Consider the following 15,680-nt stretch of genomic DNA (forward strand, 5'->3'; position numbering starts at 1 on the left):
CAATCTAGAAGTTGTAGCATGCTTTTAAAAACATGATGCCATACATGAACAGATTATTATGGTACTGTTTGCTATTATAAGCTTTTGTTATTTGTGTGGTGTTGCTCCAAGGAAGCTTATTCATCACTCTTAAGGCTCCTCTTCATTCTGGGTATCATACCATTGCTGTCCTCTTAGCCCCAGATTAATGCTAAAAGCCCTTTTTGTCTCTTCGTAGCATCATTGTTATGTAATACAAGTTATCCAACAAGAAGGGGCGGTTTCCTGGACAGGGCTTTTCCTAGTCCCAAACTAAAATGCATGTTTGAGCTGTCTTAACCCTCATAAGCCCCTATTTTCCTGTATACGTTAGAGTTCCTTGGGGGTAAAAATGACACCAGAAATTAAAAGAGTGATTAAAAAAAAATCTACATTTTAATGATACAAATAATATATATTTTTTGGTTTCTTCCCATCTATACATTAATGTTGTGTTTTGGGAGATATGAAATACTTCTGTACCTGTTTACCACTCAATTCCTCCACACCATTAGCTTGCCTGTAAAATATCAAATTTGTATGATAAATTCACATTAATTATCATCTAAATTTGATTTAAATTGTTTTTAGATATTGATCTAGATGTTATGTGTTGAATTTGACCATCTTGAACCACACTCTTACTGGGACATGAAAGTATAATACAATTGTCATAATATTTATATTTCATATACATTTATGTTGGAGACAATTTAAGGATGTATAACATTGTGAATGATGGATAGGTTTTCCAAATCTAAATGGCTTTCGATGCATGTGGATTCTAATTGGGGCCTGATAAAGAGAGAATTCAACATGATTTATCCTGCTTTATTTGTACTCAGTAATTTTCATTCTGTTGAAAGCAAATTAATTTATTGAAATAAAATGCTCACATCATACAATAAAACTACAATCAAACAGGAAGAAAAAAATCTATCAATGTCACAAATTTGTTCTCAGGAGAGAAATTTAAAGAAGCCTATCTGGTCAGTAAAGTTTAATGTAAAACTTTTTCTAAAATCCCATTTAAAAAAAGAGAGAATCTATTTACATTCAAGAATTATGTATAAAACATTTTAAAAAATATACACACACAAAAGCAAATCATGAAAATATTGCCAGTTGAGTAAACAAACAATAAATGACAAAAATTTAAATGATACAATGTACAGCACATCTTTATATGAAAGGGAAGTGAGGTTATTTTCTAAATGGAGAATATTTGCAATACCTTCTTTTCCCTATTGGTTTTAAAATCTCAATTCATTGCAGTGTAAGGGCATACTTACTGCCAAACACATCACTGAACAGTATGTCATAAGAACAAACAGCATTATTAACGGGCCCTTTAGAGTTATTTTGTACAGATTAATCATACTTCAATCAATTATCCTAATCACTTCTCTTTTGAATTCTGCACAACAGGGATATAGGATTTAGCTACATGAAACAAACAAAATCTACAAGTTTACACACATTTACTTCTTGGTTAAAACTTTTAAATATGTTTTTAGGTCAACTAGTGCAGTAAGCAGCACAGGAAAGCACATCCAGTTATTGAAAGCATATCCAGATATCCTGACTCCACTTAACTTAAAGGGACAGTTCACTCAATAATGAAAATTCTGTCATCATTTACTCAAACTTATGTTGTTCTAATCCTGTATGAGTTTATTTTTTTCCCAACTATGAAAGTCAATGGGTAACTGTGTGGCTACCATCATTTATTAAAATATCTTCTGTCGTCTCCAACAGAAGAAAGAAACTCGTGCAGGTTTAAAACAAGAGTGAGTAAATGAAGACTTTCATGGTGAACTATCCCTTTAAATAGAAAACTTGATCTAAGCAATGAATCTTTATGTTTTCTATGAAGCAGTAAAGGCTACACCACAAATGATGATTTCTGTCTGAATTCCCCCTGAAAGAGATATATATCAAATGGTTAACCATTTAAAAAATTATAAACGGTATTCTGGTTTTAGAATAGAATGCATGATTAGAAAAGTACACATGCAGCACATTTTCTTTTGACATTGTTCATCAGCTATGGAGTATTTATTCTATCTGCTTGTTAATTCTGACGTCATGCACCACTTCCGGGTCCAACTGATCCAACGGAAATAACAAAAAATAGTAATAATAAACACCCGTACCATAATGCAAAACACCCAATCCTAATTTTTATAACAAAATCTGAGTTGACCAGACACAGACCCATGGACAAGGAAATGTGTAATATAAATATTGCTCATAAATGGCTGTTTAAATAGTATACTCTATTGAAATGAAGGCTTAGACCCGGAAACAGTATTCCTTGTGTCATGACTTAACAAGCAGATAGCATATTATATACTGCTATATACGCGTGTGTGGGTGGGTTTACATGTATGTGTGTATATAGGCAATTTTTAGTTGTTCTTACATCTCCAGCATCCACATCTTCTGTCCTAGGCGGTGTATACAAAGCTGTTTTCGGCTTTCTGTAAGAGAGAATTTATATAAATTGTATACATTTCATAAACATAATAATATTATAATAAAAAAATTTGGTTACAAAAATTTGTATTTAAAAAATGTATTTTATAACCAGCAGAATGTTTTTTGTAATTTAAAGGAACACTATGTAAGAAATTTATATCAATTAATCATAAAATGGCCCTGATATGTCACTAGACATTCAGAAATAATTTTCATTTCAAATACTTATATCACTGACAACAGTGGTCCGGCCAGGATATTGTCATTTAAAAAGTGGAGTTGCAGCCCTCAACTGATGTTTATGTTGTCATATTGTGTATTGGCCACTAGTTGTGTGGTTGCAGTACCAGTTTTAGCCACAAGTTTTGTGATTGTAGTACCAGTTTTGGCCACAATCCTACAAACTGTTCCTTTAAAGATTTCTCATCACATAAATTATTGGAATAGCCAAATTCTGATAATGTGTGCCAAATAGACAAAATCTCTTACCCATCATTCACTTCTGTGGAGAATATGAAAAAAAATCATAATTTAGTCAAGTCACTTTTTATTTAGTATTGATACATTTTTGAATACACATGCACATTATGAAACTTACTTGGTAGAAATCCCTTTTTATTAGCATACCAGAGTCCAAACAGAAGCAACCCTACTGCCAGCAAAGCCACAATGACCCCCGCAACGATGCCGCCAACATTTACATCACCTAGCATATATAAAAATAACAAAAACTCAATTACAACATCTGTTAGACAGGTGACTATCAGCGTTACTAACATTTTGGATTTGGGTAAAGAACAGAAAACGTATTTATTTGTATCCAGATCATCTGAAGATCTGTGACCTTTCTGAATTCGTGCAATAGTAACAGTGTGTAACTGCTAGCGAATTAGATGACAATGTTACTTACGGACATCCATCTGCACTGTTTCACTTCTCTGAGTGCCTTCGCTATTTCCAGCTTCACAGTAATACGAGCCAATATCCATCTTAGACACACTCTGGAACTCCTGATCAGACCCACAAAACAAAATATGTTAATCTGACAACAAGTAACAAAAATAAAGAAAGCCATTCAAATTTATTACAGTTGTTCACTGAATGCACATAACTGTTTTAATAATTTGTTTCAAATAGAAATTACATTCCAAAATGGACACTTTAAATATCACTTTTAGTGATGTTGTGAATGAACACTCACCAGGTTGCCATTGAAAGTGTTCATCTTGTATGTGAGGTTTCTAAATGCGGGAAACTTGCTTGGATCGTCAGGAAGAGGAGCGTCGTTTTTGTACCACTTATAGGTGGATGGGGGGGAGCCGACAACGTCGAAGCAGGTCAAGAGGGCATTACTTCCGGTTGTCACTGAAGGAGGAATTCTGGCTATAGGCTTGCCAGGAGGCACTGTAGATGACGGTGGGAATTTAATAATGCATTAATTATGCAAAACCATTAGACCCATTCTAAGCATCAAATGCTAACTGGGAAGCAACTATTTTCATGATTTAAAGTTACCAAGGACTGTGAGCTTGATGGTCTTCTCAGCATAATTGTCACTGCCAAGCACCTCACAGTCATAGTCTCCCGTGTCTGCTCGTGTCACCTTGTTAAACCGCAGTCCTTGATTGTACACAGTGATACGGTCTGCATATGGACCTGATGAAAAGAAAAAGATGTGTGTTAAATGTCAATGCTGAGATACGACAATAAACTAGAGCTAAATACAGGTGGACATTTTAATTCATACCAGTTGGCTTGCCATCGAAGAAGATGAATCCCTGAGAGCCTTTGACATCTTTAAATTTCCATTCTACTCTGGGTGATGCTCCAAAGTCAGCAGAGTATATACACTTCATGTCCACTCCTGAAATAAACACAAAATTACTCGGTTGAATAAAACGTGTGATTGTGTGGTTTTTCACAGAAAAAACTGATTATAGAAAACAGGCAGACACAACTTTAGGCAAGCCAATACAAACAGGCTCACTGTTGCAATATTAAAACCGCTACCTCAAGGTGTACCTTTGTTTTCTTAAAGGGACATTACACTTTTTTTTAAAATATGCTTTTTTTCCAGCTCCCCTAGAGTTAAACATTTGATTCTTACTGTTTTGGAATCCATTCAGATGATCTCCGAGCATGCATTTCACTTTTAGCATAGCTTAATAATCAAGGACTTAGCTGCTGTAACATGGCTGCTACTCATGCATAGTGATATTACGCAGTGCCCGAAAATAGTCCCCTGGCATTAAAAGTAACCAAGGAGACTATTTTCGGGCAAGGCGTTATATCACTACGCCTGCTGCAGCCATGTTACATCAGCAAAGTCCTTGATTATTACGCTAGTTTGAGAGTATAGTTCCTAGCCACATCTGTCAATCACAACTTTAATTTTACGTCGGTCTTAGTACACAATGTAACTACAGAAGAGTCAAGTTTTAAATAGGAAAAATTTGAATCTCTTTGGTAATTTTTTTAGCCCAATGCTAATGGTCTAATCAGATTCAATTAATTGTGCTAAGCTATGCTAAAAGTGCAAGCGCCAGACCCGGAGATTAGCTGAATTGATTCCAAAACTAAAAATCAATTGTTTAACTCTAGGGGAGCTGGAAAATGAGCTTTTTCCAAAAAAGTGGAGTGTCCCTTTAACAACTACACAAATTACAGAAAAAAGGAAGAACAACTTGCCTTCATTCTCTTTCACCTTCAGAGCAGGATTAACAACATCAATCGAAAAAGCATGCAAGCCTGTAGACAGAAAAAAACACATTCAAATCAATTAGATGAGATCTGATATCTACTAAAGGGAATTTTTAACAAAATCTACCAATCGTATTAAGGTATTAAGTGTGTAACATTGCATCTGTTGCTGCAGAGAGCAAGTTTTGTTTTAGCATCCACACAAACGTAGAGGCTTATTTTTTTATATATAACAGATTGAGAGTGAGTACAAGAAACATTTGTTCATTGTGTTGACTAACCCACATATGTTGTCAACATGTGACATGTGTTGTTTTGGTAATATTCCATATGTTAACCAAAATAGTCTACGTGGAATGCACTGGAATGTGAAAACATACTGAAACTTGAGGATGACAGATAAGCAAACAGGATACTCAAATACTCTAACGTTAAATGACACTCGTCACCTGACTGCTGTGGGCGCCATGAATAACTGACCCATATAATAATTATTTCACAGCCTATATGACTGAGAGTGTTGTATTTTTGATAACAATAATACCACAGTTTAACCTCCTTAAACTGTGATTAATGATGTTTCCTGGTTGCATGTTGCGCTCGGGTTTCGAATGGGGGATGGGCAAATGTGGAAAAACAGGTTCCCCAGGTGATATACCATCGAGCCGTGAAATGTCTCACAATAACATACAACATAGGGCTACTTCGGTCCTAAAACATTCATTGTATAGTAAAAACAGAGTATATATTGCAACTTAGCATATAAACTATGCGTTGGGAAACTATGTTTCGCATTATTGATTATTTTTAAGGTTCAGGGGTGAATGGATTCAAAGACCCAAATCGTTACTCTAAAGTGTTGTTAGCAGCAGAACCGATTCAAAATAACGAATCGTTACCAAGTAAAAATGCACAAATGAAATGTAGATAATATGTACAACCACATACTATTCGATTCCTGTATTACACTTAAAGTTGAAGTGTAAATTCTTCCAATAAGCAACAGTAAATAAAAATATTTTTAAAAAGCCAACAAAGATCAGCCATTTACCAAACTAACCTACTAAGTTCAGGCTAGCTGTTGATTATTAATAAAAGACACTGGTAAAGAACTTAGCAAATACAAGATAAAAAACAATAAGTTATATAAACACAACGTCCGAACTTCACGTTGAAAACACAAAATCTTACCTGTTGCTACAAGAGAGAGGAACACAAAGGCGAAGGTCAACATATCCGTTCCAACAGGTGAAAGACACTTAATTAGACGAACGTGGTCCTCTTTAAGAAACACTTGGTAATGTATTACGTTTTAAAAACTTTGAAAGTTGTGTATTTGCTAGGCCCTGAGAAACAACGTCACACCTCAAGATAGCATTTATGCCTGAAACTAAACGCCCTTCCGTGTGATACTCTGTTACCTGTTCTAATGTGTGTGTGATTGGTTGGATATGTAAAACTTGACCCTCCCACTACATGACGTAGCGAAAGTAAGCGCAGGTTCGGCAAAAAAATAAACAGGCCGGTACGTTCTACTGCATAATTCTGGATGTCGGCTGCTGATGGCTCTGCGAGGATAAGCAGAACCAAAAGCGGCAAAAAAGAACAAAAAAAAAAAAACAGAACAGAAAGTAGCATATTCCTCCTATTTTGACGGCGATTCTTGTTCCCTGAGGTTTTTATGACATTGTGGTCATGTAACGTTACGTTTATTGCATTGCTCCGCATACATTTTTAACCTAAACATATTTTGTCAAAATGCTTTCTCCCTGTTTAGGGAAAGACTCGCTGTGCCACATTTTCTTTAATCATTCACATAATGTTTACTCAGAATCTGAGCATTACGTGTACAGGAACACACATCAAACAAGTAATAAAACATGAAATCTAAAGAAATTGCTTTTCATCATGTTATTGATTAGATCATAAAAAAATAATAAAGGTGTGTTATTGGGACTAAAACAGCAAAGATTTGTAAAACAACAGTACTTTAATTTACAGACAGATGTGTACATTTCTTAACTGCAAGTTCTGGTCCCATAGTAATTGTCCAATCATTGCTTAGTAAATGTTTTACCGCAGACATCAGACTAAGAACCCAGTTAAGGGTATCAAACTGCATACATTTACCAAAAAAAAAACATCATAATTGAAACATACACTATTTGCCTCTACAGTAGTCCTGAAAAAGTGAAGTCTTTCTTCAGACACAGATCTACAAATATACGATCTGACAATTATTCATTTCAGTGCATTAAAAATACCAGATCACCCTGAAAATCATCGATCATCTAAAACAATGTGTTGTTAAACACTGGGAAACAGAAAAAAGGCCATGCTATTTTTAAGTTTGTTTACCCTCTATTTCTGAGGCAAAAAAGTATTTTAGTTTAGAGGCTGTGATTGTCCAAAATCCTATTAAATGGTTTTTCACATGAAAATGTGATTGCAAATGTTATCTACAGTCCTGAGGATCAGTGAGGGTCCAATGAAGCACCAACGATGCCATGCTGTGTTAACTGGTTTCTCGCTGTCTGGTTTTTGGATTTCCACTCTTCCACCTATAATAAATAAGGGAGAAAGATTAAGAAAAACATACTGGATAAGTAAAAGAAAGGTTGTTTCTTTATTTTATATTTCTTATTTTCAAATTTCTTTTACGAAATACAAGTAATAAAAAGTTTTTGTACTAGCAGGGTATTGTCCATTCATTTCCATTCCCTTTACATAAAATACAAATAACATTATGAGATATATTAGGGGTGTAAATGAAGAGTTTGGTTCCAAAACGCAATAAATCCATTTTGACAAATTTCGGTAAAAACGTGTTTTCTATACCAAGAAAGTGACAAGATGAAAACCACTATTTTCTGTTACAAACTTTCACATAGCATCCTTAGGTTATAAAAACATAAAAAGTTCAAATCCATACTTTGATTTTCAAAGATTTATTATAAAAACTAATTCTTTTTTCCACAAAATGCAATAAATCCATGACAGTTTTTATTTCAAAATGCTATAAATCTATTAAATCAATGTATAAATGTGCATTCATCTTTACCATTTTATATTTATTTAGTTGACTAGTGGTATACAATGATGATTAAAAAATAAACATTAATGGCATTAACCAAAACACTTACTTTGTAAGAACACAATGTTTTAGCATGAGAAGCTTGATGCTGTCTGGAGAACAAGCAACCGAGTGCCTCTCGCGGAAATTATTAGCTGTTGATGGCTTACGTTTCTTTCCCGTCACAGAAAACCATCACAGGTTTGGCAATGCTATTAAAGTATTATTTTGTTTTGTTTGTTGATCACGAAGTACAAAGTAGATGAGGAAAACTAGGACTCCGTGTACTCAGCGCGCCGCCATGTTTGTTTACATTGCGTGAATGGTCCGCTGTAATATCAGAAATGGATTTATTGCGTTCTGTAAAAAAGCAGGAGTGGCGTTTGTCGCATTTTGGGAAAAAAGGGAGAAAAGATGACAGAATATCACGGCGGGTATTGGATTTTGCGTAAAATTAATTATTTACTTTTAACTACTGACCTGATATAATACTGATTTTGGCAGTAACTCATTTTTTTAAAAAATGGCGTTTATCGCGTTTTGGAACCAAACTCTTCAAATAGGACAGTTCATTAAGATTCAATACAATATTGATTTCCTCTGGCAGAGATGTGATATTTGCCGGCACATCGAACTCTTCTTCGTGTGCAATTCGATTCAATTAATTTATCAATATTTTTATTTTTTTATTACATTTTTTTATAACTTATAAATGCAACCAAAATATATAACAGGAACGTTTAATTAATATCTCTGAAAATGGCACAATCTGTCCCAACTGGAACATTTACAGCAACAAATTAATAAAAAATACATTTGTAAATACATTTTTGTAAAAAAAAAAGAAAAATGAATAATGAGGGGCAAAATGTCACATAAAATCAAGCTTATGCTGGCAACAGTCCAAGTGTTTTAGTATCTTGTGCCAAAATGTGCAATAATCACTAAGATAGTTGTAGAAAAAAATAAATTAATATAAAAAATTAAGTTAAAAGGCAGAGTGCACGATATCGGAAAACGTTTTGGAAAAGAGAGTCAGGCCGACTACCAAAACACACTTGTAGCCAATCAGCAGTAAGGGGAGTGTGTCTACTAACCAACATCGTTGCCTGGGTTGCGTATATGTGTGGGGTAAATCTATCAACAGAAGGTCCAGATTCTATTGGGGTTGAGGCGTGTTTGATTAGGTGATTTCAAATGTTAACATTGGCTTTCAGAGATTATGGCATTTGATCTGTCACACAACTTCAGATGTAACACACTTACAAATAAGTCGGATAGATTCAATTGGTTAACATATTTGGCGTGCTGTCCGGGGAGAGGGCTCTGAGCTTGGAAATTGGCCCGAATGCACAGTATCCCACCCACCCCCCTTGGTTAAGGAATTAACCTGGTAAGTGATAGTGATGGATGGCTACCGCAAAACTGACGTAGATGTGTCAAAACACTGCTCCGAAATGTGATTCGAAACACCCATGTCACGTGATGAAGTGATTTGAAACACCGAAGTCACGTGACTACGGCTAAATGAAGCGGCACATTTCACTAGTGTTTCGAAAGATGGCGTACGTGTCGAATCTGCGTTAGACTGACAGGGTAGGAGAAAAAAAATCAGTTTTTGCCCAGACCAAAACTCTAAATTACTAGAAAGAAGTAATTTGTCCTCATTTGTATGTAACAGTTAGGCTACTTACAAAAAAATTGCATGTCAGCAATAAGTGTTCCTTTGTGTGAGAATTTTTTCAAATGCTGGAGAAATTATATGTAAAAAAGAAGTGAGTCCATCAACAGCAGAACAATTTATATTTATGAATAAATATCTTTATATGTAAACAATGTGGCATATTCTGGCTTGATATAATGCCCAGCCGATGCCCGACAAACAACCACCTGTGGAACCTGTTTAATCTCCTCATCCGTTTACATACCCCGATAGTATTTATATATATAAATATAAATGTATCTCTCTCAGGGGTTTTTCTCCTCCTAGGAGTTTTCCCCCTGGACTAGTCATGAGGGTTTTTCTCCTAGGGTTTTTTTTCATCCCCTGGCCTGGAGAGTCCGCCACCATTGGCTTAACTTAATACTTTACTGTATACGTTACATTATTACTATGCTGGCTTTTCTATGCTTTTTCCTACATCTATTAATGTAAAGCTGCTTTGAAACAATTATCACTTGTGAAAAGCGCTATATAAATAAAATTGAATTGAATATATTTTATGAATCTCCTATTATTTATTTGGTATTCATCTCTATTCAATTTATTAATTAAATACACCCGAATAGCCAATAGTTATCGACAATGATGAGCCTAATCCCGGTTTCACATCGCAAGTGAAGTGAAGACTGTAGAGAATCCTTAGGTGAGTTTGACTGTTATTATATATGGGCTTGCCTTTGTGCTGATTGGGGAGATATGTTGATGAATGATTGTAGACAGCTGGTGATACAAGAGTATTTGTTGATTAGCTGATTGTAGACAGCTGGTGACACTTGAGTATTTGTTGATTAGCTGATTGTAGATGGTTGGTGATACTAGAGTAGCTTATTTGACGTGTTCCTCTCGAACTACGTTAATAAAACATAATTTTAAGAGATTTTTCTTTAAATAAAAACTGATCAACAAGTTTCTGACAGGGGATACGTTTTGCATAGACAATATCACCTGCAATACCAAACATGCACTCATTTCCTGTCTCTTTCGCTGTGTTTTCACTGCTACAACCACTTGTTGCTGCATCGCATTCACTTGCTGACACTAGCAGATGAAAATAAACGAAAATGCACACTTTGGCAGAAATGCGTAGATGGACGTTACGTCAAGGAATGACATATATTATATATAAATATAACCAAAATGTTCACAATACTATTTGAAATACCTCTTGCTTAAGAAGCTGATTGTCCATCCTCAATCTAGCCAGAGAATTAAGCTCCTCTTCCAGTCGTGCATTGCTCTGACGCAGCTCCTGAATATAGTCACATGCCTTGGACAGGACCCCACCTTTACTCTGTATGTAAGAGTGTACATTATTAACTAATAGTTATGGCAAAAATCTCCAGCAATTTTTAGCATTTAAACATTTGCCAAGTGCAAAATACACAGCATAACGTGTTCAGAATGATTGCTTTCAGATGGGAATTTTCTATTTGGTCAATGCTTAATTATTACTGTATATCTGGTTGAGTATATTAAACTATATACTGAGGCTGCTGCTGGAACTAAAGAAACTTACTTTGGCCATTCTTGGTTGCCTCCACACTGCAGTCTGGGATGGTTTTGGAAAGCTGAACAATCCAATTGTTAATCTTGTCTCTGCGTCTGCGTTCCACTGAAAAAGAATTGTCATGCTTAAATTTAAGACAGAAACCACACACGTTTGTGCTTAATTTTTTATTTATTTTTTGCAGTCTAATAAGAAATACAGTATTAATGGATAATGAATCTGGTGTTTTAAGATTATAATGAACTTAAGGGCAGGGTATCTAATTTTTATAAAAATGCTAACGGTAGCCTACTATCACTAAAATCACGATCTCACCCTCAATTTAAATCGCCATCCAAAGCCACGCCTCCTCCAAAACACATGAACACGCACAGACCAGAGGTCCACAGCTCATGTCTCATTTACCAGTGAAAAAACTTTGCAGTACAAACTAACATTTCCAAATAACAAACATAAACAACTGTTTTAAATTGGAATTAGTTAAAGCACGTTTTCGGTAGACATAATAGTATACCTATATGTTTGTAGATGTTGTAGTATATCATTACGCTAATTCATAAAGAAACACAAACTTTATAAGCAACATGTTTCATCAAAGTAGAATCTGAATCCATCTCAATACAATGATATCGCGTACCTAACTAACCAAAATAAACATTGCAACTACCCTTTGCCTCCCAAAGCGGTTTACATCTCGTGGCAAAGCCGTAAAGTTACCAATGTTAATTTGGGGTTTTGCTCTTCGCTGATCCAGATGTTTTTTTGTCGTTGTTGTTTCAAACATTTCTTTCGTTTTGTGGCTCCTTTGCCATTCTCCCTCTGTTTACAGACGGGAGGTAAGCACACGTAAACGCGCTGATGACGTATGGTGTCTGCGTGAACAGGCTGCGCAGTGGCATATGCAAAACACATTCACAGATGAGGAGCAAAAATTGCATGCGTCCAATTATTGCGTTCGGTCCGATTTCATTTGTTGAACATTTTTTGGTCCTACACCTTTCACAGATGACATATATTTATAAAAATACATTTAAACAACTTAACATGGCGATTGCTATAAGGATGTGAGGAGACTTTTAACCAGTATAACCAAAAATGTTTCTGGATCAAATCAGATACCCTGCCTTAAAATGAAATGCAATATAACCTTCATTGTGTTGAGCCCTTCGCTTGTCATCCCTGGAGGTGCGTTGTGTTCCTTGCTTACTGTGATATCAACAGATAAAGCAGAGCAATGGTTAAAAAGAGAAAGATTAGCATGATTGGGCATGTTGTTTATGTTGTATAGGGGCATGTAGTGCATGTGATATAAAGCATGAACCTCGGCTGAGTTGTGGTTAGAACGTCCTGAGGTGACATCATTACATAGAGCTGACCTGATAGATAAAGAAAGAAAAAAGTGGAATCTATAAACAACAGATTATTGATATGATAACATTTTGTTTTGCATTACGCCACTTTCACACTGCAAGCATGAGCAGTGCTTATGCGTAGCGTGAGGAGAGCGGTTGCCACGCGTGGCCATTGTGCTTTCACACTGGCTGTGTTTGCAGCACATAGGCTACTGTGCAGTTTACCAACAGTATAAAAATCTCAAGTTCACATTACTTTATTTTATATACATATATACACACAACAGCACTAATAAAGCATCATTCTTACAGATCATTAACTAAAAAAGTTGGTTTAGGGTTTAGTTACTCTTTAAGAAACATGAAGATTCATTTAGTCCTGGGCAAAAAGTGAATGTCTTCTTGCAACGGTGTTTTATTTATTCTTTTTTTTAATTGCTCAAAGTCATGACTGTTTATAACACACTTGGCATCACATTCATGATTTTATGGTAAAATGACAGTTTTTCGCACCAATTCACAAGGATTTAAACCATAAACAATGCACTGTTACTTTAATTAAGCGTGAGCATGGCAGCAAAAATAGAGCCGACGCCGAAACTACCGCAGCACCGCTGATTCAGTGACGCTTTTGCTACACAAGCACGGGCTGCTGATGTGTGCGGTGTGCATGGTCTAACTTGTTAACATGGGTGCTAAAAAAAACATGCGCTGCTCACGCTTGCGGTGTGAAACCGGCGTTAGACACTAAAGTCTGTGATTACGGAATAGCATTACCTCCAGGTGTGGGTTGAGATAGTATTGAATCTGCTGTATGGACATTGGTTACCATTGTACCAGCAGCTGCATCAGCGATGGTAGCGGGATAGTAGTACTGAGTTTCAGATGCCTCTCCTTCTACACCGTCAGACTGAGAGATTACATCCAGTAAGTACAGACACACATGCATCCAGTAACACTCCACTAATTTTTCAGCATAATTTAGTAACAAAAAACCACAACAATCTCTTTACAAGATAAAGAGTCAAACCTGGGATACAGTTGGGGTTACAGACTGTGATGCTGTTGGAAACCCAGCCACCACACTGACTGCCGCAGCCCCATCTGCCTGTTCTTCTACCTGTCCATCAGCCACATGGATCACCCGATATGTTACCTGAACCATGAAGTGAATAACTCATTAATTCCTAATAGGATCTATATACACATACATTTACTGAAGCAGGAGGTGTACTTGCCTGCCCTGCCGTTCCTTCTGTTCTGAACAGATACTTGATTTGCTGATCTGAGGAGAATGTGGCACCTGACTGGATGGTTGTTAATTGGTCATCTGCTGTTGCAACAACATCTGGTAAACCAGAACTGAGAGGTTATTGTTCTGTGACCTGGTCTATGAGGTCCTTATGCTATTGGATATAAATATAAGTGTGTCAATCTCAATATGAAATAGTTTGTCTATTGCAGGTTGAAGGCCATGGATTCATTATGTTAGTGATGAAGAATGTTTATGGTAGTCTTGGCAGGAGATTTTCTTTTGCTTCCTGGTTGCACAAAATAATACACAGAACAGAATGGTTTTTATATATCCAAAGGTTATGTATAGTGAAAGTTTTTGCGAAGAGACTGGTACACAAATGAGTATGTGAGCGTGCTCTGAAAACATATTTTAATAAGTTGAAATAGATTCTAAATCTAAATCATCGTATTTTATATCGTTTACCACACCATTTAGCATGTCACCTCAATCGGATTTTTCTTCAATATCGTGTTACGTTTTCCTACTGGTGTCTGCATTGCCTTTAATCGGGAAGAAGGTGGTTTTATAAACTAACGTATTTGTCCAATCGCAAGACAAATACAAAAGGTCACAATAGACAATTTAAACATCTCACCGTGCTGCAGTATGGGAGAATCTCCATTAGGACTTTTTTGTTCTCTGAAAAATTGAGACCAATAAATTATAAGCAGCTAAAATCAAGACTATAAACAACAACAACAACAATGAGCTGTTCTGCTTTTCAAGGATGTAACACCACGCATGATACAGTGTATTGCGTTCACAACTTCTGCAGTATAATAATGAGCAGAAATTAACTTACTTCATGATCTTGTTTCAGCTTTGAGGTCCGCAAGTGCAGAACATCAAGTTTGAGCAACCGCGGACAGTAACGAGACGAGAGAAAAAAGATAGCAGATGAGAACAGAATTAATAGAAATACATCCGCCTTGCAACGGTAGTGGCTAGAAGACATACAGCTACTGCCAAATCTCGTAAAATCTCGCCGGTTGGGCGCAGTTTTTCCTACACCAAAAACTAACCCTAAACACAACATCTCGCGAGATCTGGCCGTAGCCTTATCCCCTCTAACCTCTTGCAACTCTGCGCGATATGGCTACAGCATATGAATGCGTTCGGTCTAAAACCAGACAACACCTTAACTTTATCTTTTAGGCATTTTTTGAGGCCACCGGGTTATGAATTATCAAGAATCAATATTGTAATTTAACAAAGCGACGATTACTTTGATAAAACTAAAAGCAAAGCAATAGCGAAAGCATACTAGCAGACCTTAGCATTTATGCTAGCCAGCCTTAAACATAGCTTCAAATACAATCTGATGCATATGAAGACAAACTACACATCGAATATTTGCAAGATGTGTTATAATGTTTTAAAAGACCTCATAATAACATTATAAATTTAAGAATTGCCTACCTGTATATTATCAACAAAGGAGGACGAAAATACGCATCTTCACCGCGCATGCGCAGAAGTCTATTACTTGTTTATCGTTTTTGACCTTATTGGTGTTTAGTCAGGAGAGG

The 15,680-nt window shown here is 36.0% G+C and overlaps 2 protein-coding genes across 3 annotated transcripts; both read right to left on the reverse strand.

Annotated features, from left to right (window-relative positions):
- Positions 1 to 833: 833 nt before the first annotated feature.
- Positions 834 to 6,625, reverse strand: f11r.1 (F11 receptor, tandem duplicate 1). Its single transcript, XM_073860567.1, has 9 exons — positions 6,391 to 6,625; positions 5,188 to 5,247; positions 4,247 to 4,363; positions 4,015 to 4,155; positions 3,701 to 3,903; positions 3,410 to 3,509; positions 3,098 to 3,205; positions 2,444 to 3,001; positions 834 to 1,939 (listed from the first exon to the last, which is right to left on the reverse strand). Exons 1-8 carry the CDS (start codon positions 6,431 to 6,433, stop codon positions 2,985 to 2,987), a joined length of 789 nt encoding a protein of 262 aa, XP_073716668.1. The 5' UTR covers positions 6,434 to 6,625; the 3' UTR covers positions 834 to 1,939; positions 2,444 to 2,984.
- A 545-nt stretch (positions 6,626 to 7,170) lies between these two features.
- usf1l (upstream transcription factor 1, like) lies at positions 7,171 to 15,660 on the reverse strand. 2 transcript variants are annotated; one of them, XM_073860566.1, is made up of 11 exons: positions 15,571 to 15,660; positions 14,954 to 14,971; positions 14,747 to 14,790; positions 14,093 to 14,202; positions 13,885 to 14,010; positions 13,632 to 13,764; positions 12,824 to 12,878; positions 12,650 to 12,708; positions 11,508 to 11,607; positions 11,158 to 11,281; positions 7,171 to 7,760 (listed from the first exon to the last, which is right to left on the reverse strand). In XM_073860566.1, the coding sequence occupies exons 2-11, from the start codon at positions 14,956 to 14,958 to the stop codon at positions 7,674 to 7,676; spliced, it is 843 nt and encodes a 280-aa protein (XP_073716667.1). In that variant the 5' UTR covers positions 14,959 to 14,971; positions 15,571 to 15,660; the 3' UTR covers positions 7,171 to 7,673. The 2 variants fall into 2 exon arrangements, with proteins under 2 accessions (XP_073716667.1, XP_073716666.1); XM_073860565.1 differs by lacking the exon at positions 15,571 to 15,660 and having other exon boundaries at positions 14,954 to 15,310.
- Between the last annotated feature and the right edge of the window lie 20 nt (positions 15,661 to 15,680).

Source organism: Misgurnus anguillicaudatus, chromosome 22, assembly GCF_027580225.2.
Source record: "Misgurnus anguillicaudatus chromosome 22, ASM2758022v2, whole genome shotgun sequence".
Classification (NCBI taxonomy): Eukaryota; Metazoa; Chordata; class Actinopteri; order Cypriniformes; family Cobitidae; genus Misgurnus; species Misgurnus anguillicaudatus.

What these genes read in the sequence shown, in the direction of transcription:
- f11r.1 (XM_073860567.1), bottom strand. Translation starts at nt 6,433, where the DNA reads ATGTTGACCTTCGCCTTTGTGTTCCTCTCTCTTGTAGCAACAG. An exon ending in GAAGGTGAAAGAGAATGAAG is followed by an intron (nt 4,364 to 5,187) that starts GCAAGTTGTTCT and finishes TGTTTATTTCAG; the next exon opens with GAGTGGACATGAAGTGTATA. An exon ending in CATCAAGCTCACAGTCCTTG is followed by an intron (nt 3,904 to 4,014) that starts GTAACTTTAAAT and finishes CGTCATCTACAG; the next exon opens with TGCCTCCTGGCAAGCCTATA.
- usf1l (XM_073860566.1), bottom strand. An exon ending in ATCTCAACCCACACCTGGAG is followed by an intron (nt 12,879 to 13,631) that starts GTAATGCTATTC and finishes TTTATCTATCAG; the next exon opens with GTCAGCTCTATGTAATGATG. An exon ending in ATCAGCTTCTTAAGCAAGAG is followed by an intron (nt 7,761 to 11,157) that starts GTATTTCAAATA and finishes TATTTATTATAG; the next exon opens with GTGGAAGAGTGGAAATCCAA.